The 27,547-nt window shown below is 28.9% G+C and overlaps 1 protein-coding gene across 2 annotated transcripts; it reads right to left on the reverse strand.

Annotated features, from left to right (window-relative positions):
* Positions 1–361: 361 nt before the first annotated feature.
* Positions 362–26,147, reverse strand: LOC113551414 (gastrula zinc finger protein XlCGF57.1-like). Of its 2 annotated transcripts, XM_026953649.1 has the most exons (5): positions 25,830–26,147; positions 12,349–12,510; positions 10,215–10,691; positions 3,332–3,577; positions 363–2,539 (listed from the first exon to the last, which is right to left on the reverse strand). In XM_026953649.1, exons 2-5 carry the CDS (start codon positions 12,508–12,510, stop codon positions 1,835–1,837), a joined length of 1,590 nt encoding a protein of 529 aa, XP_026809450.1. In that variant the 5' UTR covers positions 25,830–26,147; the 3' UTR covers positions 363–1,834. The 2 variants fall into 2 exon arrangements, with proteins under 2 accessions (XP_026809451.1, XP_026809450.1); XM_026953650.1 differs by lacking the exons at positions 12,349–12,510; positions 25,830–26,147 and adding an exon at positions 10,873–11,022 and having other exon boundaries at positions 362–2,539.
* Positions 26,148–27,547: the final 1,400 nt, after the last annotated feature.

A 27,547-nucleotide genomic window follows, 5' to 3' on the forward strand; every position in this document is an offset into this window, starting at 1 on the left:
TATTAAAACTTAAAAATGCTCGTAATTTGCTTAAAAATTAACACATGCGGGTATAACGTCCTCTTAAGTTAAATATTTAAAAATTTTGCATTAGCGCATTTTATTTTAATTATTTTCTCAACATAAAAGTCTGGATACCAATTTTAATAGAATTTAATGCAATAGATCAAATTAAAAGAATCGTATCAAATTTAATAAACTATTTTATTTATTTAAATCATACGATCATACTTACATAAAAAAAGTTCATATAATAATAATTATTATAATACTATAAATATTCGAGCCTAAAATACATAGTAACTCAATTTAGGCAAACCTAGATTTAGTCTTCATACTAATCAATAATCATACTTTACTATTATATATTATTATATTATACTTACTAAAAATATAATACAGATTTTTACTGTTTGTGCATAACATACCAACACAGGAAAATAACATTGGGATATTTATAAACCAGTTCTAATCTGGCGTAAACCAGATGGTCCGATTTAAATGTTGTGCATTTTGATAACAAATACTATTGTATACATTTTAGAATATTATTATTATCATACATTCGTACTGTATTATGTATAAAATAAAATAATTTAATTTCGATACGCGAGGCTAAACAATGTATCTCACAGGAATCTCGTGGTCCTCGGATTGAGTTAATAATACCTGCCTAGACCCGGTCGACAAATAATAATTGTCCAGCTAGATTCTATTATTGATTACTATGTATTACTCGTGCGTGACGATTAATCACCAACTTGGCACTGGTACTGAGAGCGAACGGATACACACTGGTCGTTCGCCAAGCAAAACTTATCCGGTCAAATTGCTTAAGTGATTAGAAAACGTCATCATGTCGCACATCGAAAAATAAATCTCGCACGTGAAGTCGATACGCCGGCAGATTTTGCAAGTCATCGATTGCACTAAACGGTTTTAGTATTTTATTAATCTTGATAGATATAATAATAATATGTAATTACGCATTCATTGAATAGAGTTGTTCAAATGCATATTATTTGTAATTATAGTATTGATAATTATTTATATTACGCATGTTTTAGCCATAATACAGTATATACGATCTAATTGTTTAAATTAATAATTATTATTCATATACAGTTATAATATTTACCCCTCCCCCTTAGTTGATGATTCTGGGCACTTCTTCATTTCGGATCATTTCGAAACTGACCGTTACTATTATCGCATTACACTTATAATAATATTTCACGCGACCGTGTCAACCGGTCATCGATCGTTCGTCTTCGTAGAAAGTTTATGGGCTGAGTATATCTAACTCGTGGAAATCGCAAGGCGCGAATTAACAATAATTATCGTACAATTATAGGTACCTGGTCGTAATCATACGTGAGTAATTCACTGTAATTGCTATAATAATATTTCATTTCATAACATTGCAGCTGTGCATTATCAACACTATCGTACGATACTGTGGGTTACGCGTTTTTATTTTTTCGACAGGGTCGGCCCGCAGTGTGTACGATAGTGATGACATGTTTCGATAAACGATTTGGCTAAAACTTAAATCGATTTTGATCGTTTCTGCATATCGATCCGATAGAACAAAATATAAAATTTATACACATAATATATTACACAAAATCATAAATTTCAATAACGTTTATAATAGCTACAGAGCGACGGAGTTTGTGGTCGAAAATCCGTTGCGAGCGTAGTAAGAGGAAGAAGGCCGAATCGGAAAGTGTGTGATGAAAACCGTTTCGATTTGTTTGAAAAACGCGAGTGGCGACGTCGTCTTTCGGTCACGCGTTTCGGACGAGACGCAGCAGTGGCCGTAGGTACTCGTTCAGACGTGTTGCGCGGCCGGTGATACCACTGCGACGGCGGCTTGCAGCGGTGGTGGTGGTGGTGGCGTCGGCTGCGGTGTCGCTATAGCATTGCATTTTTTCAAGTGTGTCCTCATGTTGCTGCTCTGGCTGAAGCTCAACCCGCACTTGTCGCACGAGTACGGCTTGACACCCGTGTGGTAGTTCATGTGCGTCTTCAAGTGGTGCTTTTTGGTGAACGACTTGGCGCACACGGCGCACGCGTACGGCTTGACGCCCGAGTGCAGGCGCATGTGCAGCGTCATGTTGGACCGGTCGGCGAACGGCTTGTGGCAAACGGCGCACGAGAACGGCTTCTCGCCGGTGTGTATGCGCAGGTGCTGTTTGAGCAACATTTTCCTGGTGAACGATTTTCCGCAGTGGTGGCAACTGTGCGGCTTCTCGCCCGTGTGTATGCGCACGTGCATGTTGTACGCCACCCGCTGGTTAAAGCTCTTCGTGCAGTACTCGCACTCGTACTCCTTTCGGTTCCGGTGGATCTTCATGTGCGAGCTCAGGTAACCGCGGTCGTTGAATAGCTTACCGCACTCCGGGCAACTGCCAGAGAACTCTCTGGTGCCCTCGTGTACGGACCTGTGATATTTGTAGTTGCGTAGTTGGCTGAACTGCTTGCCGCACGACTCGCACACAAACGGTTTTTCGCCCGTGTGGGTCCTCTGGTGGATCTGTACCGGCAAAAAAGACACCTTATAAAACACGTAGGTAATTGTTTTTGTATACGGTCGACGAAAAGGAGTAAGCTTTGTGCATTTCGCACAGTCATTATAATCATACGTTTTGTACTATTATATTTATAACATTTAAGACTAATCGTGTGTTCTTACTATAATGACTGTGTTTACATATGTTATTATTACAATTTGAGGTTATTTTTACGTTCTAATTTTCAGTTGACTGGGTTTGTTTAAAAAAAAAAATTAGTTAAATACTTTTCACTGCGTATAACATTTTTATGTTTTTATTAACACGCCAACTGTAGAATTTTAAAAAATTGTATCACGAAATATTTTGCTAGTATTTCTATCCCTAGAAAATATTTTGATTTTTAACCATGACAGTCTCTGGTTTCTCTTCCGTATAAATAACATTAATTATTTTTTAAGCGTCATAATAGTGATTTGGAAGAAACAAATTATATTTGGCCAACATCACATGACGATACTCTATGGGATGTGTATATAATCGTAAACAATATAGAAATGTTTGAATATTTCTAAAATTATATTTAATTATTAATTCAAAATGTTTGGCAATAGATAATAATAGATTACCCGATTACCTCGTAAATTGGCTAATGGTTTGACGGTTACCGACTCGCACTTTTTAGATGTTTAATTATATAACTTTTAGAAAGAATACGTGCCTATTAGTCATTTAAAAGTTTAAATGATTTTAGATTTAAATCTTAGTGTGTAATTCCACACATAGTTGGATAAATTGATTGTGGTAAATTATACCTTAAGAGATGCTTTGGTTACGAAAGTTTTTCCACATTCTTGACAAATATGACTTTTTGTTTGATTCGCATTTCGGTCTTTTTCCGGGATCCCATTATTGTTAGCATCACTGGTAACTTTTAGTTTTTGGTTCGTGTCTCTGTCACTGTCGGTTGACGGTGACGGTGGTATCGAAACAATCGTAGGCTCTTCCGGTGGCGTCGGTGGCAGCGGAATAGGAAGCGGTCCTCTTTGGATTTCCGTAACCTAAAAAGAAAACTGGTTTTAGAATTATTTAAAATTAACACATAGAAAGAAATAGAACACTGTACATATCATTAAAACTAATTTTTGGAGTTTATATAAGATTGACAAGATTAATAGCAGAGGCGGTAACGTATCAATTATGTGTATGAATTGGGTAAAATGATTCATGGGCTATAGAAATTACGTATAATGGCGAACACCATCATTATATTATATACATAAGTCATACAGGTTTTTATATGATAAATATACGTAAAGTAGTTGTAACATCGAAGCCATTTTAAGTGCTTTAACGTTACACCCATAATTGTATTATCCGAAATTCGTAAAAAAAGTATCACAAAATATTATATACTTGTATTGCAGATGTATCAATACGATTTGTGTTTATCCATTATATTATACTATACAATACGCTACGCGGATAGTTTTTACTCTTTTCTAGCCACGCTTTATTTAATTTAATGTATTTAAAAAAATAAAAGTAACAATTATGAAAATAAAATACAAACACTGTGAAAGTATCAACGCGCTTTTGTTTAAGTCGTAGATATGGAATATCGCCCACGGACGTCGGAGACCAGTCACGATCGGAGTCTATCCAAATATCTTAAACGAAATACATTTGTAATTTATATACCTACGACGATGGTACCGGAGTCGGAAGATAAGTATGTAGAGAGAAAGGCCAGTTTTGAATTTTTTATTTCCTAACGTACTATCTTAAGTCCAATCTCGTACGCACATACATACACCTATATATATATATATTATTGATTCGCAAAACGCTGCATTAGGATATAATATTATGCCATTTGCACATTGACGCTGTGATGTGTGTATAGTATATAATTATGTACACTTATGTTGTTAATCGGGTAATTCGATAATAATTATTTTCATTACAGAATGAGTTAAAATTTCTAAAGACAACTCTCGATTTAACTCGACACGGCGCGACGGTGGCATTACGCAAAATCACCCGTTTTATGCGTGTGTGTGTTTAATGTTTATGGTTATCAAACCACAAAACAATAAATCATCGTGAACACACGTACAAAATATGTTAGATGCCTCTACTCATTGATTTGCATTTTACATCACTTGTTATTACACAGGACACGTCGATTATCAAATGTTAATTGCACGCTTGTGCCATATTATATTTACATATATTTAAATTGTGCGTTTATAGAATGTAGATGTAAATGAAATTCAATTTCACTCGGTTCTTGGACGTAAAATAAAAAATATTTACTGAATGATTTTATGCTTAAAATAATTACGTTAACCTTAGAAAAAAAGGAGAGGTTTGTATTGTAGAATTTTCAAAATATGATTGTGTTATATATTTATATGTGCATTAATTTATACTTCAGTACCAATATATATATATATATATATATATATATATGTGTATGTATACTTAATAATTTAAAAATAATAATAATTTGATTTTGTTGATTTTAAAATTGTATATTAACTAGCTTATATTTAGTAAAGAGTATGTTTTACATTTTGTTACTAAATGTTATCTAGTTAATGCATACTTTAGCATATTAACAAATTTTCATATATAACAATCGGGATACACTTCTGTAGTGTGCATAATATTAAAGATCAGATAAATTAATAGTAGTAATTACTTCATACAACATAAATATTTAGACGTTAGAGACTCAGTCTAGATTAGGTATTGAAAAGATTGGTCTATTTAGTAATTATAAAATATTAAAATAATAATAATTATTATTATTATTATCAACGAAAAGAAATACTTAATTACATACATTGGTAGTCTAAAATAATTTGAATAGTTGTATGTATTATAGGTATGTATAGTAGGTATTCGTATAATTTTAAACATAAATTTAGTTCCGAAGAATATAATATGAGTATGTACAAATCTGAATATCGTTTAACCTGTAAGAAAAGATTTTATTTATTTCTCAAAAGTTTTCATAAGCATAAGGGAAAATAAATTATATATTATGCCAGACGCCAGTAAATAAAATCGATATATTGTTTTAATTCTACTGCAATTAAAAATAAATAATACTAAATTAAAATTGTATAATATTACTATATTGCAAGTAAAGCTTGATATAGGTACGATTGAGAATATACTTTTTTGTTATACCCTTGAGCGTAATGTATTTAAAGCGACGTTGCCATGTTCGATTTCCGTTGATGGTTGTGCCTGTTTCTCTGCGACATCATACATTTCAAACTGTACTATCGTTGTCACTTATCTACGGTTATTTACGGTTATTTATTGCAGACTTACTAATATGATGTGTAATTTTGAATCGATAATTAATTATTAAATATTAAATAATAATAATATCGACAGCTACCAATCAATAAAGAAAAATTAAAAAGGTGAAAAGTAGGTAGGTAACCACTCTGTTACACAGTAGGTGTCAAGTGTTTCTCGTCAGTCGTTATTGAATAAACGATTGTAATATATGTGTCAAATTTGAATTCAATGATAAATCATTGTATACGAAAAACGATTATGAGCGAAGGCGATCTGTCAGCCTACAACTGTATATATTTTATTATGTTTTTTTGATATTGCAATTGAAGACATTTATTTTACAATTAGTAATATGGTAGGTTGATATAATTTAATTTTTAAATTTCGAAAACATTGCATTTAAAAAATTATTATTATTGATATTAACTTTTTGGTTAATACAGTGTTTAGTAGTACGGTGTGAATAGATTCATGATACGTAAGAATATGCATATTATAATTATTAATTAATCTAAATGTTTTGAAAATGTATATAATTATGTATATAAAATAAAATAATATATGTATGCAAGAGTTTCAAGTTTCTACGAATAATATCGCATAAAAATAATTGAAATTTTTATTCTTCGTTTTAATATCTAATTTTGTTCAAATGTGAACTTCAAATACTCATAAAATATATAAAAATAATAATGCATATTTATCTTTGATATTTTTAAATAGCTATACAACTTATGAAAAACCTCGTACTAAATTTTCAAGTGTATTGACCTAGTAAGAAATTTTTTTCGATATTTTTAAATATAAACTAAAAAAACATATCTATAAATAGTATAAAATATTAAAATAGTTTGAAATTATACTATTATATCTGTATAGAAAACGATAATCTAAACATATGTTAAAAATTCAAAATATCTGGTTATTTGTTTTTGTATTGCAACAAAATAAGTAAATCAATTTTGTTGATGAGTGTAGCTGCTATAGATTTGAGTAAAATTTTCGGGTTTTTCTGGTTTTCCTATTTTTTTTTTTTGTTTAACAAAAATTAAAATTCATTAAATCAATTAATTTATCAGAAAATTTACATGTCGTCACATGCCAGTAGTTTTCATTGGTTTGTCAAATAATTAAATAACTAAAATACAAATAGTTATGCATATTACGTCGACTTGGTGCCCTGTGTTAATGTTATTTTATCTTTAAAAATATATTACGGGAATTATAACAACCAAGTCCTATAAAATCAACTAAATTTAATTATTTAATTTAATTAATAGATGAGAATATTATAAAACTCATATTGAACTTCGCTTTTCAATATTTTATTATAATTCATTATAATAAGTCTTAAAAAAAGACATTTTTTTCAGCTTTTTTTTAAAAATTAAATAAAAATCGGAGTTAAATGTGTACTGTAGAAAGCTTTTTTTATCCAGATTATAGAACAGTTATCAAAATACGGTAATCCTACGAGCTCTAAGTGTTTTTCCTGTGATATAAATTTTTTAATATAATAAATAAACCCAAAATAGATACCAGGCATGTAGATTAGTGAAAAGTATTATAATTAAAATAGTAACTAAAATATATAATATAATTTTCAAATTTTACAGAACTGTGGAAATTTTGGAAAATTGGCATCAGGATATAAATATAATATGCTAACAAATTATTTGTGACAAATGTGTATTTTTAAATTAGGTATTACTTTGTTAAACAATGTTTTCAGTTTAAACTAATTATTTTTTTTCCAACCAATAACTTTATGTAAAAACCATGTACATAATATTATATATTTCAGTTATCACTTTAAAATATAAAACTAAAATTATTTATAATTATTAACCATTAACCTTTACAATTTAATTAGATCTGATATCCATTCGATGATCGAAATCTTAGACTGTAAATTTTGCATCAACGTTGCCAAATCATGCATAATCGAGTGGTCTCATTTATCAAAAATCTTTGGTAAGTAAAAAAAAAAAAAAATACTAAGCGTTATTTGCTTATTGTAATACTATTTGGTATTACCTATTATGTTATATTATTGTGAATTTTTAATTGGAATATACCTCTAAACTGTTATTACTGTGCAGTAATTACGTTAAGAGGTAGAATCTGGAATCTCTCAACGGGCTTGTTGTTTTTGAAAGTGTAATACACATTATTATATTTAATTTATTAGTTTACCGAGCTTTCTACAATTACGTCTTTCAAAACATTAACCGTCATGTTGTCATCGCTGCCGCTGCGCGTGCGCGTACCTATATAATAAATACTTATACAATACAGCCGCTGATATATGAACGTCTCGTATCACACTGAAATATAAGTAGTAGAAAAGTATAAGTAAAATAGCAACCACAAAATATTTCATAACTGTGGATTCCTACTACAGTCATTTTTCTTGCTACGTATATTTCAAGACCATTTTCTAATACATTTTGCGTTTGTCGATTTATCATATGAAAAAATGATTACTTTTCCGGGACTTGAATTTATAACAGGCCATACATATTTTCACAAAATCGGTCGTCGTCCAAGTAATAATATAAAGTAGGTATACTAGTGAACCACATATGCATGAATACTACAGGATATGTTATACAGCTTCTGTAGCACATTGTATATATGCCTCTTTTAGTAAACATTTTTGTCTTTTACACATGTTGTTTGAGAATTTTGAATACGTTTACATTTAAATCACTTGAGGTCCTAAATTTATATTCGGATCATAAATATGTAAATATTTTTCCGAACTGAACATTAAAATATAATAAACATGGCCGTATTTAGTTCAGTTTTTTGATTTAAATTCATCGGTTGTTGTACTTGTTTTAATAACGGAAAAAACTCAAATAATATGTTTTATATACAGGTAATTAGCCGTCTGCCTATCTACATTGGCCGTCCAATTTACACAACAATTTATTTTGATACGGGTTTGATGAAATGGGTCGATGTAATTTTTTGTTTTTACCATCACTCATGTTTATTTCGTATGTTTCATAATTTAAACTTTTCAAAACAATTATAAAACATATATTCAAACCCGTGATATTTTGGTACACAAAATAAGTAAAAACGTATACTCATCAATGTAAATGCGAGTTTTCTAAATTATATTATTTCATATACGTCGGACAGTATAGAAATCAAGTATTATCGACCGCAGACGCGTATCTATCTGTATTCTGTATATAACGACCTAAACGACCGGTCGTAAGTAATAATCGCTGTATTAGAGAGACTATAAATTATAGAGATTCAAACGAAATCTGTAATAACTAATACTAAAAAAAATTGCGCTGACAACGTCTCGTGTAATCGAGTGATTATTTTAAGTGGTTAAATTATATATATTATATTTAGTGAATTAATTTAAAAAAATTCACGTGTAACATCTCACGTTATAAACTATACAAATTGAAATTACTAATAACTGTTGATACTTAAACGAGTTTTGACACTAAAATGCGATTACAAGGAAACAATTGTACCTATGTATACACGATACACCATAAATCGATAGATTTTAATTTTATTTTATGTTCATAATAAATTAATAACTATAATCAGAACAATTCAATTATATAATAATTATTATAACTGTATTATATTTTGTATATCTTTACACATTTACAATAAGATAGGTCATAGTTTTGGTACACATTTTAGTTTTAGATATTTGTAGAACTATACGAGTCAGAAAAAGAGAGAAACGATGTTTTTATCATTTCGTTTACAACTATGAAACCACATACTAAATTAAAAAAAGTTCCAGCTTAAAAATTGTAAGTATTGAGTAGATAAAGTTTGACTCTGTGATAAATATGGAAAATATATCCTGTAAACATTTTTTGTTACTTTAACTTTTACATTTGATTAATGATATCAAATAAAATGTTTTTGCACTATACTGTACTTTCGTATTTAGATACTCTGCTAAACGAATTCGTAAATTTTAAAAAGTGTTTTTTTTTATTCCTTAACATACACACACACAAACACACACACACTTATACAATATACAGATTATTATCTAGTTATTCAATTTCTCTCTTTATGCTGAAATTAAATATTTTGTGTATACCAAACAGAGAAGGGGTTTTCTCCCTTCTAAAGTAAGTTTAGATTTAAGAATAATTCAACATTACATATGACATACAAACTTCGTAAATATTTATAATATCTGGGTGTTTTTTGCTTACATTTTTTTAATCGGGGATTCATGAAAATTTCATAATAGAAAATAAATAGTATATTACTGACATAAGTGAAATTTCAAAATCTGCAATAACTGTTATAGTATTTTAAAGTAACGGTATTAAGAAATGCCCGAAAATGATAACATGTAATATTACAACTTACCTGAATCGAATTTGCTGTCGGAGGGTGCACCGGAATCACTAGGGAGTCAGGTTGCACGGTCTTTGGAGCCGAGTATCTGGGAGTGGCGCACGGTGGACGGGAATTCTGGGTCCATGGCGACGGCGTCAGAATGCCTGTGGTCCTGGGCGGCTGACGGACCCTACAATAAGGATGCTGTTGCTGCGGCGGCGTTGTCGTCAGCGGTGTAGGATCGTTTACAACTGTGGTTGGAGAACACGGGTGGCAATGGGAAGCCGGTGGCTGGACCGAGGACATTTCCAAATGCCGCCGAGGGTCCAAGAGCGGCCCGATTCCCAGGGCTCCAGCGGCCGTAACGAAACCGTCCATCCTGTGTCCCGGGACGACGGCCGCACCCGTGTATACGAACTCCAGGACGCGGCCCACGTCCTCGTGCCCAACGTCCTGTAGGATGATCGTAACGCTGTCGTCCGGTCCAGGATGGCTGAGGAACAGTGTCTGCAACGGAGACACATGACAACGATTACTTAAATGATAATACGATATAACACCTATATTATAATATATTAATAAAACATGATATTAGCGTTAAATGAGGTCGGATCACGAGCGCCGACCGAGAGCTTGCGAATAAGCCATTCGTAGCGATTTATTTAATATTATGACTGCGGGTACGTACCTACATCAATCAATAATAAAATATTATTAATATTATTTTGTAGGTATTTTAATACACGTCATATATAGTATAGTACGGGCTTACGCAGGTTATGTCCCACGGTCTATATGGTTATTTTTCAGTTTTATCTATCGCGTCCGTATGTATTGACATCAGATTCGTCTCCGGTGCTTTAAAAATGAATGGGTCAGTGGGGCGGGGTGTTAGAGGAGTGGGATGATACGCGTGCGCGATTGTCGATAGATAATAATCCACTTCGTGTGGTGAAATCCGTTCTCTTCCCTCCCCCAAATTCGTTTTCGCTCATTTATATTTCTCGGCTGCAGTGCCTTTCAATGGTGTCGATTACGCGTACAGTGTTATGGGTTCAGTATATAAATCTAAGTCCACCGTCGAATCGGAAAATGACCTATAAACTCGCGATACACGCGCTATGGTAGCAATTAATCCAACAGGCACGGCTCAGACACATGTATATGATGATGCGTTCTAAGTTCATGACGTATACCAGCTGTTTTAAGGCAGCGAATCTCGAACGGTACGTCACCGCGGGGGTTAATTTATTCACTGGTGGTTTTCGACTAGTAGGTGACTGACAATCGGATGGAATTTCGGTAATCGAACGCACTACGCGCCGAATAATGTTTTACAATTACGGTGGGTATTTACGTAGGTATTTAAACAAACATAAACGAGTGGTACAATAATAATATTATGTTGTGTATTATTATAATTTAATTAGTGTTTTATTATATTTCCACATGTCCACTGTTTGTTTAATACCACAACAAAAAACGAAAAAAAATTCTTTCGTGGAGCTCTGATTAAATATACAAACGCCACGTGTAATACGATTATCAGTATTAGCAGTATCAGTAATTGTTCTGTGCGGTAACAGTTTTAAGTTTGTGGGCTTCATATAGTATAATGTCTACATTGATTAGATTCAATGTCTTACGAAATGTTACTACATAGTACATTGTGAATATTATATTTTATGGTTAATTAAATTTCTTTGGTAATTGTAGCTGTTATAATAATAATGGTATACATACGTCGGCAAATGATTTTATCTCTAGGTACGCTGTTATTAAATAATAATATATTGTAATATCGTATCAATTTGTACACACGTGTACATAGTCGTTATTCGTTACAGCGATAACCTTATAATAGTTTAATTTCTATGTATGCGATCAGTAAGCTGTACCCAGTGAACTTGTACCAGTTTACTCTGGTGAAAATCAAAACCGTTGCTGACTAAAAAATAGTCGACTTTACACCATAGTAAGTATATGTGTATCTGACCTCGACGATAAAAATGGGTGGGTATGGCTGTACGAATAGGTAGGTATATACATAGTGTCATTTACACACCATAGTAATGGAACCAAAAAGATTGGTGTTAAATACACTAATGATTATATATTTATATTAAACATTGAATTAAAAAATTAAGTATTTTTTTTAACTTACTTGCAAATACGAACTGCAGTACGCTAGTACGACTTTGTGGGCTTTTAATTTATATCCGTCGGCGCAGCATATAACGACGTCTGCGAAATGTTCAGAATTCATCATTTGCTGTAAACTGAACATCAGTCTGTTTTCGTGATTATCGTACTTGGCGTCTCCCATCTGGAAAAATTAAATTACACGGTAGTATAATATAAAAATAGTACAGATAATAATAATTATAATTAAAACAAATAATTGTCATTAAAATTAATTGGTTCTAAATTATTATTTTTACAGATATAGAAAAATTTATTTTAATTGTAATATTGTATTATTTACTAGTATGTATCGAATGGAGACATTAAATGCAGCAATAAAGATTAGAACTTAATATAAAAATTAAACGTATTGGTACATTAAAATGTATTTAATAGTTTACTAAACTACTAAATCTAAATCGTAACAAGGTAAGAATAAAAAACTTGATACAACCAAACACCTGCAATTTTTGTAAGGATATAAACGATCCTGTCGTTTTTAACTATGATATTTTTTGTTGCTCTAATTAACTGTAAAAAAATGGTATATGCGTGTGTATAAACTAATTAAATATATTATCAAATTTAATTAATGATCAATTAATTAGCCATGAGTCAAATGAATTTCCGAAATTACGATTTTTATTATGATTGGTTTAATAAGTTTCATGTTTATTAACATAATTGGTATGTTTTTTTAATTTGACGCTAAATGTGAAACAGACAAAATTGTTAAGTTTTTGAATGATGTTTTTGAAAAAAAAATATGGATGCATTAAGTGATAAAAGTATTTATATTTTAAGAAAATAATACGAATTGTGTTCAAATTTGGAATACATAATTTGTAAGTTCGTAGCCCCTTAGTCGACATCGTTAAGAATGAAAATAAATTACCATGTAATCACGGTTAAATTATATACTATACACCTAAATATAATCATGAGTTAGTATAATATGAGTTACTATAGTAAGTATACGAGCGTATTAAACGATGACTAAGAACAAATATTATAGGGCACGAATATAATATTGTACCTGTAGTTGTCTCTTTAATTATAGATAACATGGCTAGAGGTATATTGAATATTATTGTATGTTTATAAATTTAGCATACAAGTAATAAACATATTATGTCTGCGCTTTAACAATAATACGACAGAAAATTTAATTTGAGTTTATAGTTGAACAGTATTAGAAAATTTGCATGTTGAATAATTTAAGTAATAACCAAAACAAAAGGTATAATCTCATAGGAGTCATCTTAATAAGAGACGAATTATTTAAACACTGACGTTATTCGTGCTCTGTCGAATGGGTTTAAACTATAAAAGAAAAGAAAAGAAATGCTATCACGTGTTTTTAGAGAAATGAATAAATATAGCATTATATTTGAATTAAATAATTTTTCTGGGATAATCAAAAAACAGAACTGAATCAAATTAAGAAGCCATCATTTAGATGGGAAAACCCTTATTTTTAAAGTAACAAAGAAATTATTTTAAATCCATTAAAAATTGTACACACCAGACTAACTCGTGGATTTTTCATGGCCTAAGAAAAACAACCTTGATGAGAAGCATGTGATCATATATTCACGATAAAACATTAATTAACGAATTGCCAAAGATATGAACACGACGGATTTGATCGAATAAACCACGGTATAACCGAAACTCTTAATAATACTACATTCGGTCAAAACCATGATAAACAAGAAAATTCTTAACTCTTAATTTTTTATAACTAACAAAGTAACAATATAATTAATAAAATAAAATGTATCTAATGTAATAGGTACTGTAAATAATCGTGATTTTTTTATCTAAGTATTTAGTAATTATAACTAATGGCCAATAATGGGCCTTATAGCCTAGTTGTTATAATGAACCAAAAAAAAATAAAAGTAAAATAAATTAATGGTTCTATTGAATTTTAACAAATCGTTTAATTATGTAATAACTACTTCGTATTGTAAATTGCTATGCTTATTTTGAAATTATATTCAGAAAATATAGTAAGCATTCAAAAGCTTTGGGAGTACTAAAAGTGATATAGATTGACGAAGTATGCATTTCTGTATAACGTGAAAATCGATAATAGGCAATTACAATATTTTTCTATTGTTATATTTTGGAAACAGACGGACGTACTTGAGAGAAACCAAACCTAAGGGAGCTTGAAAAAAGTATCTAATTAATTACTGTAATTAAATGTTGAATTCATAAGTACTTATACAACCGATAAATGATAGACGCGAAACCTGAAGATTGTAAATAATTTGTTGCCATTTCGTGAAAAAAGCCATTAGACGTTTTGCAATCAATGTTGTATTATTACTGTTATTGCTGAGATATTTGTTTTTATTAGGTATAATTCACAATAAGCTTTGAAATGTAACAATGGAAAATTAAAAGTTTGATATAAACGTTTATTATTAAAAATATAAATTTTAATACACTTCTATTAATTATTTTTTAAGTACCTATATTTACTCAAACAGGACATTGTTATAATATAAACTAAAATTTAAATATTGAGAAATTGGAATAAATAACGTGGTTGATTACTTTTTTTTAGTTATATATTAAAATTTGGATCACATAACAATTTTTTAAAAAAAATAAGGCTTTATCAAATATTATTCTACAGCATAGATTAGGTATACTGAATGTTTATATATTTCATATAATATAATAGTTCAAATTTATTCTACTATGTTATCACGTTCAAATGTTTTAAAATATAGACACAGTTCATTAACTGAAATATATAGGAATGTCTTAGGATTCTGAACAAACGAGTATTTGAACAAACAATTTTCTTTTATTTGTATTCCGTAATTCAGTATAGTATGTGTATAGTTTATATACACATATAATAATTATATAAAAAAAAAATATCTTAAAAATAAAAAAGCAATAATATTATCATAATAATATTTACACTATAATATTTTTTTATAGGTATTAATATATATATATATGTTTTATTTATTTTTTGCATATTTAAATAAATTTATGTAAAACGTTTTAATGTCTTTAATTGATTGAGTAGTTGATTTAGAATTATATTAAACAGATTATTTTTAATAAATCAAATAATATCTAAAATACTGAATTAAATTTGAGACAATATATAGTACACCTATAAGTAAAGCCTATGTCAAATAACGTATTAAGTCACAACATTTAACTTGTAGTTTTTACAAGTTAAATGTTGTGACTTAATACGTCAAGCCATTATTTAGTTTAAACTATAAACTTAAGCAACTTTTTCTTTAAACATCGCATCGTAGTTTAAAAATTGACATTATTGAGGTACTGAATCAAAATTTATATGAGGTCCTGTTTGAGAATTTGTCAGACACATGCCTAGCTAAAGATAACTCTGATAGAAATTTATTCTAAATGTGTACGAGTAGTACGAATTATTCAATAATTTATAACAAATTAGCTGGTGATGAATAAGTCACAATAGTCGTATCAAAAGAAGACAATATCCAAGAAAAAATCAATATTTTATAGGGGATAAAACTCACAGTGAAAGTAGCGATCGAAGAAGCGAGCAGTGGACAAAACGCAGAACTCACTAATATTACAAAGTATATAAAATAATTTATTTTATATGTCAAACATACATGATGCATTTTCCAAATTATGAGTAGCCAGTAGGTAAAATATAATAGGTATTATGTCAAAACATTAAGCAAAACAAATGATTCAGATTTATTAAAGTTTCATTTGATACAGTGAAAAATACATTATTTAAATTATAAAAAACATTAAGTGTTTATTAATTTTGAAATATACAGATTAGGAATTACAAAATTTTTGATTAGTAAATTTTATTTCATTATAATATTATAAATATAAATAATTTGACACTACCAAATAATTAGTTGAAATATAAAATTAAGCTCAAGTCAAGGTGTTTGCCATAGTTGGATTTTAATTGATGTTAGAATAATTTATTAAAATGTATTTCTTATTTATGCGATATATTTAATGTACGACTAAATATATTTTTATAAATATCTACATAAATTTGTTGATACTATTCCACTGTAATTTAATTACGCTCTTATAATAGGTATCTATTTTGTTTCTACGACTGCTTCGAGTATTTTTCTGAAGGTTTTTTTATGTGTAAAAAAAAATTGATTTAATTGAATTGATTAACGATATATTCCTCGGACAAAATATCGAAAAATATTATAATAAAATTTACAAACATCGGAATTGTAACTTTCTTATTTTTTAATCGTATAATAATAATTTTATAATTACCTAAGACATATCTGAGATTATGATTGAACACTTCATGAATTATATAGTTTTAAAATATTTAAATATTTATAAGACCTTAGCATGCATATTATGATGGCTTTATAGGCATTGGTATCACTTTATACATTTTTTAAATTATAAATTATACATAGGATATCAAGGAAAATATATTAAATTATTTTTAAATCATTATAATAAATTAATGGTATCCTTATTGCGCTATGATTTATAAGTTTTTAAACTTTTACTAATTACTTCTGGTTATTTTGATGTTTACTTAGAATACCTATAGCTAATATACTATATAATATTATATATTATGAAAATTTAATATGCTATACATAATTACAAAATTTTAACAAAAACATTAGGAATACGGTACATATTTTCAGTTATTTTTTCATTTTCTTCGTTGATGATTTACCTAATTAAATCTATAAATGATAAAAAAAAAACCGTGATAATTGGCTCATCCGTGTATCTAAAAAAAAGAATTTTACAATCTCGTAAATTTTTTTCCAGCATACAATAAAATATTTTAAACACTATAATATGTGTATTGAGTATGAACTGAGTATGAATATAGTCTTAAAACAATTTAAATAATATATTATTATTTATTATTTATTGAATTTTGTATTAAATAATAACTAATATAATAAAAATCACATGTTATAAGGTCGGTGGTTTGAACTAACATTATCAAAACAACTTACTTTCTTTATATTGTTTTTACCTTAGTAATATTAAAATCAAATATTCAAACAGATTATAATCCCTATTAGCCTATAGGCTAAATGCTGACATTGTGTATTTTATAGCTGATATACAAACGGACACAATGTAAATGGAATATATTATGTGTAATGAAAACACTACATAAGTTTTTTAAATACTTCCTGATCAATATAATTTTCTCAGTCAAGAATTTTTTTTTTTAATAAAATATTAAATACATTTTAATGCTTTGAGATACTTTTTTAGGTATTGTCATCGATTACAGATAATACAAGCTTTTGACTTATAAGTATTTTAAATGAGTACATCCATATTTTAATACTTGATATTTTGAAAGTATTGTAGATAGCCGAAAGTTTTTATGTTAAATTTAATTGCTTTTGCGGGGTATTCTACCTAAATCTAAAATTGCAAATCACCAAATCTCGTAAAAAATTAAATTACCTTTATAATTACATTTTATAATTAATTTAATAATGAATATTATAGGAAAACGTACAACTGACAAAAAACATGATACCTAATATGCGTGTGTACTTATCGAAAACACGAACGGAAAATTATAATAAATTGGTCGTGAGGTGCACCATTCGTTCGCACAAAGAAATCCCAAAGAATTCTCAAGTCTCTTGATAGTTTTCAACACGAGATAACAATAATAATAATATTATGTGTGCTAACTCACTACAGTCAGGATATATAACGTTCTACCTAAACTACGCGTATAGATTCGTTATAATATAAAAATGGTGTATATCTTACATTATACGATTACTTGTTATGGGACACACGCGAACCGTTTGCTCGAAAAACCGGTCTATAGGCTATAGCGCTATTATCGGTTGTACGTTAATGCAATTAACACACAACCACGCCGCACCAAACGCACAAGTTCTGTGTACACGCGAAACGGGAAAAAAAATGCAATCATAGTTGTTTATTTTTACCTCATATTTTACTCCGGTCGACTTTCTAAATTTATGGAAGAGTGACTTGTTTCGAAAACGGTTTTTTTACGTAAAAAAATAAAACGGAAAACTGATTTTTGTCGTCGCAATTTACTATTATACCAATATATTCGAAGTGAATAACAACAGTTTTGTTTGTCCATCAATCTCGTTGTCTTTGTAATTCGCCGCCCAACTTGAGAATTACAAGTTAATATTCAAATCCACATGCGATATTTGCGTCGCTCCGATCGATTATATTTCGCGACTGCTCGCATCAAGATGACATTATACCTTTTATATTATTTTAGTACGTGACAGTTTACGATCATATAGTTTCAGAATTATGTCAATATCGGTTATTTCCTCCAATCGCGAGTTGGGACAAGCGAAATCGGCATTGGATGAGTTTTTTTCGTTTTATATTATATAAAAGAATATTTAAGCATATTAGAAACCAAAATAAACTAACAAAAATAGAGTTATTTTTTTAAATTATTTTTCATATTTATAAAAATATATTTAACATAACAGTTTTCGAAAAATCCGTCTATATCTACAGTGTAATTGATGTGTGATTTATCTACGTATCAATCATAATTATCATACACGAACTATGTTAAATATTTAAATAGCAAATTTAAAAATCTACTATTATTTTATAGTTAAAGTCTAGGTGTCTTTAGATAAGAATAATGTTTTTTTTTTTTTACTTACGTCATGAAATATTCATATTGATAAAAAAAGTATGCACATTACTATGGTAATTTTTTGCCTACACTTTGTTGTTTCAAAATATTGAATAAATCGAATTAATTTCTTACTTTTACCTTAAATTAAATTTTTGCAAAAATCAAAACCACGCAAGTTTTTAATCATGTGCATAACTTATTTATACATTTAATTTTAATTTAGGGCCAGAATCGGAATATTATACGCTTTTGATCTTTACGACCACATTAATGCAAATAAGTAATATTATGCATAAACAGGGATTTGTGTAATATGTTAGTTATTGTTATTACCAATAGATAATAAAATAAATATGTAATATATATATATATATATATTACATATTATATACATTATAATTTATATTCCCTATGTTTGTACCTTAAATAAACATGTCCAATTTAAAAATCGATCTAAATATTATATCACATTTTTGATACATAATACATTCAAGAATTTGTTATTATATTATAATATGTGTTGTATAATAGGTTACCGATAGTTATTTATTTTAATAAATACGAGTTGAAAAGCATAAACATTTTACTAGACGGATAAATTAATTAATGAAAAATGGCTCATATTCTGTTTTAATTGAAATTCTATAGGGTATTTTATCATTGTTCGTATTTTTGTTTTATTTTTATTTTATAATAATATAGAGACCAACGCCCAATAAAATAATATTATGTTACATAATTTATGAAGTGAATAATATACTTTAAAATGTAAACTTGAAAGTTGAAATAGAATTTAAAACTCGAAAAGAAAAATGGGGTTCTCATTTGCAAGTCACGTCAGAAGAGTTTAGGGAGAGTGCAATAAATAGTAGGTTTAGATAAAAGGAGCATGGAAAAGAAAATTGGCTCTCGTTTAGCGATGGGGAACTATAAAATTAATATGGGAATGCAATGCAAGCTAATTAACCTCGTCTGCTAGAAAATTCCTTTTAAAGTTTAAATTATCAAGTTGTTTTCGATTTGAAATAAAAGATAGATTTACTGCTACCATATATATGATGTAAAACGTAGAAATTAATGTTTAATTTTATCTTTAAAGCAGTCTGCGTAACGTCATTTATAAATTATACTTTTAGATGACGGATTTATGTTTGTATGTACCTATCACTCACTAAAATAAATCGAAAAACAAGTATTACGTATTCTGTATAAGTGGGGGGTTTAATTTAGAAGGATGTATTTTAATACCGATTTAAAATTATTACTCATATATTTAGGCACGTACAAAATAGCTATTAATAATAATGTTATTCACTTCATAATTTAAGAAATAAACTATCGTTTGACAGTAATTACTAAGACTTAAGACTTAAACTTTATCGTATTAAAAAGTGAAAAAAATTGATTGTTTAACTATTATAAAAATATCTTAAAAGTACAATAAAAATGCATTTAAAATAAATTAATTCCGAACAAAAATGGCACGTAAATTAAATATACATTTAAAAATTAAAATATATAAAAAAATACCAAAAATTTTATTTTATTTTTAATGTGAATTTATATTTTATTGCAATACATTATACTTCCTAAAATAAGTTATAAAAGTACAAAATATTATACATGGCACTTGTAAAATGTACAGTTTGGAAAAATATTCATGAAACAATGAATGATGATTGCTATAACCAGTTTGGAAAACATGACTACAATATCCAAACTATGACATCGGTAACGAAGTTTACGAAAGCGCGTTCTTGATGGATTTCGCTTTCATTGTATCACGACTCACGAGAACTTTTAGGATTAAAATTTTCATATTATTGCCATATCATAACAGAGACTCACGGAATCATTTCATCCAGGGACTCCTAAAACCAACCGCCACACGCTGAATTAATTAGAGCACTTAAATAAATAATCAATAACTAATATTTTCAAAAGAAATGAAAAAGCCTTAGTTCTACTTTGCCAAATACGTAAAAAAAATTCCTATGTTTAATGCCCGAAAAAACCAAAATTGGAACCAATCAAGTACGTACTGTAAACAGTTGTAGTACTAAGGTACTATAATATTATATTAAATATGTTGACAGAAATTTAATTTAAAGTCATCCGTTACCTAATATATTTATTATTAATGACTTTTTCTTATGATATTATTATTACTATTATCGTATATACGCAATTTTTCTTATTTGTTATTTATTTTTCGTTTTTAAACCGACATATTTCTAATCATCACAGCGACTTTCGGGTATGTATTATTTTGTCTATAAGCTCATACGCGCATAATATATCTATATTATGGACTTTGTGGTAAATCTTTGATTTTCCGTTACTTCGGTATTGTGTGCGCGTCAGGGTAATTAGTCAATTACGCACACCCCAGTTTTTCCTTTTTGAATTTATTCTATTTTTAATTTTTAGAACATTCAAGTATAGTTAAAAACTTTATTTTTAATTTGCTTTTGAGAAGTACTTTGAGGCGATATTATCTTTTTTTTCAAATTAGAAATGTCATTTTTTTTAGATAATATAGCTATAATATAATTATAGTATCTAATTAATATAAATCATATTATCTCAGACACTATTTGTTCGAATTTTGATTGTGATACGATTAACAATTTAAAAACAAAATTTTTGATTAACAATTTACTGGAAAGAAAATAGGTTCTCATTTGAAAAAAGACTATAATTGAAAATACGCTCATATCAAAAATTAGAAAAATCAAAAAAAAAATCAGAATTTGAATAAATGTATTATTGAAGGAAAACACGGAGAGTCAACATGTTTGATGATTCACTCTGTATATTATTGTTTTTTTATTATTATTATGTACACCATACTATGCGATCACAAAACGGATAAGCGTGTCCAAGCATATTATTTTTATCATCTACTGACGCAATAATAAACGCTACGTTTTATTTTTGAGATAGGTACCTGCTGTATAGACGACGTTGTATATATGGTCAACGCACGACGCTGATTTCACGTCTAAAGTGTATATAATAATATAATATATTTTGCACGGCGCGCTCGCGTTTCAATATTATACGACATCGTGGCTATATTATTATTATCATTGCCGAGCCGAACGAGGGAAACGTTGCGACACTCGTTTCGCGTAGTTGTCGTCGTGTTGTCTGAACCGGTTGCCGATGCGGATTTTCCCCTATCTGGCGTATAGTTGGTTCGCTTCTTCCCAGATGTGGGAATTCGTATGGGCATAAAAACATAAAAAAAAAAAATCTAAAAACTTCACTAGATCACGTGTACTTTCCCCTGTCACGTATTCCCACGACGATAACTCCACTCCCTCTCCACGATCCACCCGTCAAGCTCACCGACACCAGAGAGCCGGTGTTTCACTCGTGATGTCGACTTGCCTCAGTCGTGTATCGTATTATACCGGGTGATTCTTTTGAAACCTGGCCAGGTCATAGTATATGCACATACGGAAGTAACGCTATTATTAATTTTTTTCTTGCTTTTAATTATTGCTTTTCACAATAAATCCCCCGCGCCATCTCATTCGCTGATTAGAGCTGTAACAACTATCGATTTTTTAATAGCAACCCATAATTAGTATTTAGGTATATGCTTATTACTTATATTTATTCATTGAGATATTTTTTATAAAATGTTGATAATATTATATGCTATTATGTAACAATAGCGTGTGTGTAGATCTGATATCTGATTTGATTCTGTATTCATTTTATAGCTATTTAAAATTTTGGCCAGGGGAATGGAATGAAGTGTAATTAATCCTTTTCTATTCTTGTATAGCTAATATTCAATATATAATTTATTATTAATTACAATTAATCGATTATTTGTTTGACTAGGTATAATACAATATATATATGTCTGGAACAGACGAAAATATATCGAAAGCTTCTTAAAGTGCTAAAATATATTATTTCGAAAATTTAAAATTCAAATATTTGGTTATACCATTTGATTGATATGTTGTATATTGGATTTTACTACTAAAGCTAATAGAGTATACAATTAAAGCTTAGTAAGTATTTTTTTTTTTTTAGTTTAGAAAACACAGGTATAAGCTTAATGTTCTTCACAATATATTAATATTATAATAGTTTCAAAAAATGTACATTAGTAAAATATATAGTAAGAAATTTCTAAAAAAAACATAAACAAAATTCGAATAGGTTATCTATATAATATAAATAATTTAATTCTTATAAAGAAAAAAATCACCCGGTATAATAAATATGTGTATAACTACTATCACTCATATTTTATACATAAACTATACGGACCGGCTTGTTGTGGCAAAATTTACATACACATACGGTTAACCGTATTCGCCTTAATCGCAGCCAAATAGTGAACTATACAGCACGAAATTGGTAAGAAAATAAAATCGCCTTTCTATTATATAGGCTCGACGTGTGCTATATACAATATATGTGTATAATAATATATAATATACACATTTAATTTTGTGTCGTATTTTACGTGTAGTTTATTTTTTTAAATAACGTCATCGTGTAAACTGGTTTTGTGTTCCATTCAAGCGGGGGCCACTTTGTATAATAATAATATGATAATAATATTTATACAGACACCGTAACGTGTGCCATAATTTGTATACGGCGACGGTCGAGTTCGATGTGCATAATATGCTCGCGTGTAGGAAGAACGTTTTGAATGAGTTTGTTAGTCTAACGAAATTCCGTTCGAATAAATACCAATAACGGTTTGCAGTTGTGTACAGTGTACATTATTGCTTATTATGTAAGCGCTTTGCTTGTCCACCGTTAACAATATGTTCGGTGCCCTTCGGTCTACACTCTATAACTGCATACGATCTCGGCCCTAACCATATCTCAGGTTTGTTTTTTTTGTTTTATGTAATATCATGGTAATTATTTTGAATTATAATTATTGCAAGGTATCGTTTGAGTATGGCATGCTGAGATTGAAGACTGAAAAAACGAAACAAACGACAGATGCACACTAGATAAAATGTATATTTAGAAATATACATCTAAAATATTATTATCTCGTTATTAGAAATTAATTTTAGTGTAATATTATGTATTTTAGCGATAAATATTAATAACATTGACGCAACTACAAGATATAAATTGACTCGTTAACTTTCTATAAAGATCGAAATTTGTATCCATTACCTGTAGGTATCTGTACAAATTTATAAATGAATTATTTCTAATTTTTCGACACTTTTTAAATTACACTAACTAGAATTTAAATGGAAATGGTTTTATATTATTTAGGCTTCTATATGTAGTTTATTTTAATTTTTAATCCAAACTATTAGTATGCGCACTCTTTAGACTCTCCAGTTTGAAAGAATATAGCTATTAGAATTCAATATTTGCTGATCCTTTCATCCTGTATGATATGCAGTGTAGTACAATTTTAAAACACGTGTGATTTATTAATGTATGTGCTATATTAACAGCTGTAAGAGAATATAATTCTTGTTATTAAATGAATGATAATTTTTTTTTATCCAGGACAAAGCTATCATTTTGAACTATATTATCAAGTTAATAAAAAGTATTAAAAACTTCTATAATATTATATCTCATTGACATTTAAAACTACCAACAATGCACATAACAAATCGATCATGAGTAAATAAAATATAAATCAAAAATTATGCGCTTAATCCCAATGTACGATTTGGTAATAATTTATTTTTTACTGCATAAGTTTTATTTTAAATAATGCATAATTTCAAATTTACGGTTTGTGTAAATGCTAGGATACGGATACTTGGAATGTATCGTGGTCAACAAAACCTGTATGGAGATTTAAACGCTACGCCGTGAACTACACCATGTGTAAGTTTATTTTAAATACAAGTGTTATTTAAAGACACTTAAGAATAGTTCAGCGATAATAATTAAGAACTTCGCTAAGACAGCATTTATCAAATTATGGTATATAATTAAAATACACGTAGATTAAAAAAGTAGTTGTTATAATATAACTTTTGGACTTATTATAATAGTAGTAATAATTATAATTGAATGTGTAATGATTTTGTGACTTGTCAGTTCAATATCATTAATTGCCGTCGGGTTTAGAAAATTAAAGCGGCCAGAGAATCTATGTTTATTATAGTTCGTATATATGATCTAATAATTAGATAATTATTGTTATTGAAACACGTAGCGTGAGCTATATAGTTGCAATTAGTCCAATTGAACTAAAAATAAATGAAGTATACGATTTATTTAAGAATTTTTCTTAAACGATGCACTATAACGATGTTATACATTATAATAAAATAATGTTTTTTATACGGAATTAAATGTACAAAAATACCAATGTTTTAAAACAAAAAAATTTCTCCCATTAATATTATGATGTCAATTAATGTTATAGGGAGTGTATATTATAAATAATCACAATTTTATTACTATGCGAACTAAAACGAGAATGATTTCGCACGTGTAGTAAGTACTACACACACATACACACACATATATAATATATATTATGTACGTTTTTATAAAGTATTTTTTTTTTATGGTCGTTTCAAAAATGGAGTTTATGTTTATTAAAATTATTGGAATATTTTGGTTTAACGAGGTCGCCATTGTTCTGATTGTGAGATTTAACGATATTTTGGTTTGTGGACGAGACACGCGAATGTTAACGAAATTTACGTGGTACGTTTCAAATAGGCGCTGTGTAACATCGTAAAATAATACGTATGAAATATAATAGAATAACGAAATAATGATTTTCGTGTTCAAGAGACTTAAACGCCCGCCGGACTCACCTCAGGTCCTTTGAAGCGCACTAATTCCTCCTCGCACGGCTCTCGGCGTCGACGGGCGTTGTAAACAATAACTACAGAACACTATAAAATTATTATATTCTGTTTCGATATAGATTATAGGTTATAGTTTAGTACAATAAACATTATCGAAGTTTAATACCGGACACGGGCGGATCGCACACAACACTATGATATATTTTTATTATACGCGCACCCCGTTGACATTGTTTATTATTGTTTTTTTTTGTCGTTTTCTTCGTCGTCGTCATCGGACCACATCTACCCGAATGTGTGTAAATCGACAGCGAACGGACACGGTTCGTGTGTACTGAGCGTGTGCGAAAAGCTGCACATGGGTTTAGGTCTGGTGCACTAGGCTCCCCTCTCACCCCGGAGATGCAACCGGTTCGTATGGGCGGGACCACAACAACGATCGATGAAAAATCGCAACCTACATTGGTCAGTATATATACACAAGGTGATGTATGTACATTATTTATATATAAATATATATCGTAATAAATTCAATGATTAAAATTAAATAAAAACTTTTTGGACGTGAATAATGGACACGTGACGAAATAGATATGATTTATATACGTCTGCGTACCATACGATTAATGATTAATAACATATATATATATGACGTAGGTATACATTTCCAATCGACAGCAAAACATTGGACAACGGATCATCTTTATAGATTCGATCGTTATTGCCTATTACATATTAAATATTATTAATCTATCGATTTTCGATCAGGCCATTTGCTGTATAATTATTTTGTTTGGAGCAGTTTGAACTGTTACTATAATTTATCAAATCTAATAGACGTCTTCAAAATAAAATTCGAATGTTTTTTAATAAAAGAACGTTTAATATCAGAAGCTTTACAATCTTTAAGAGTTCAGTGACATTGTAATTGTTTTTTTTTTCATATTATAAGATATTAAACTATTAAAAAAATATATATTTTCCTTAGATTATGATTAAGCTTTTCTTTATTATACCTGCCTATTATTAAATCCTAAATACTATTTCACTTTTGTATTATCAAATAGCATTGATATTAAAACCAAAGATTCACTTTACTGGAACTATTAATTGATAATTTAGTCTAAATGAAACGATTTTGTAAAACACAGTATAAACTATGTCGTTAAATTTAATTACATTAGCAAATATTCTAATCACAAAACCTAATCACTTTTTTTTTTGTAAATCGTCACTTTATATTTAATAAAACATTATTTAAATGTATACTTATAAATAATACATTATAATGTGAGTAAAGATAATTACTTTATACAGATTTATATTTATTTATTTGAAATTTACATTTATTTTTAAATATATTTATAGGACATAGGTACAAGAATATTTTAAAATACTTTCATAATAACTGCAAAAATATGGTATATCGACGTACCCACTCAAAAATATCGTATGTTCACTGAGTAAAAACAACTTTTACATTAAGTATAGTTACTATTTTTTTTTCATACATGAATAATTTTTCTTCTTAGCTATTCGATTAAAAAACAATGGATGTGCGTGCATTGTTCTCTATCCACCAGGTTCACTTTAATTATATCAATTCATCATTGTATTATATATTGTATACGGATTCCGTATTTAATTAGTTAAGTATAATACACATTGCATCGAATGCAAGTATCGAGAACCGAGTCGTAGTAGAACTCAACATTAAAATATTA

Source organism: Rhopalosiphum maidis, chromosome 2 (assembly GCF_003676215.2).
Source record: "Rhopalosiphum maidis isolate BTI-1 chromosome 2, ASM367621v3, whole genome shotgun sequence".
In the NCBI taxonomy this organism is placed as follows: domain Eukaryota; kingdom Metazoa; phylum Arthropoda; class Insecta; order Hemiptera; family Aphididae; genus Rhopalosiphum; species Rhopalosiphum maidis.

Bases quoted from the DNA above. Each gene is read 5' to 3' on its own strand.
- LOC113551414 (XM_026953649.1), bottom strand. From the start codon at position 12,510: ATGGGAGACGCCAAGTACGATAATCACGAAAACAGACTGATGTTCAGT. The intron at 10,692-12,348 runs GTAAGTTAAAAA...TCTCCGTTGCAG, and splicing joins ACTGCAGTTCGTATTTGCAA to ACACTGTTCCTCAGCCATCC. The intron at 3,578-10,214 runs GTAAGTTGTAAT...TTTTCTTTTTAG, and splicing joins CGACAGCAAATTCGATTCAG to GTTACGGAAATCCAAAGAGG.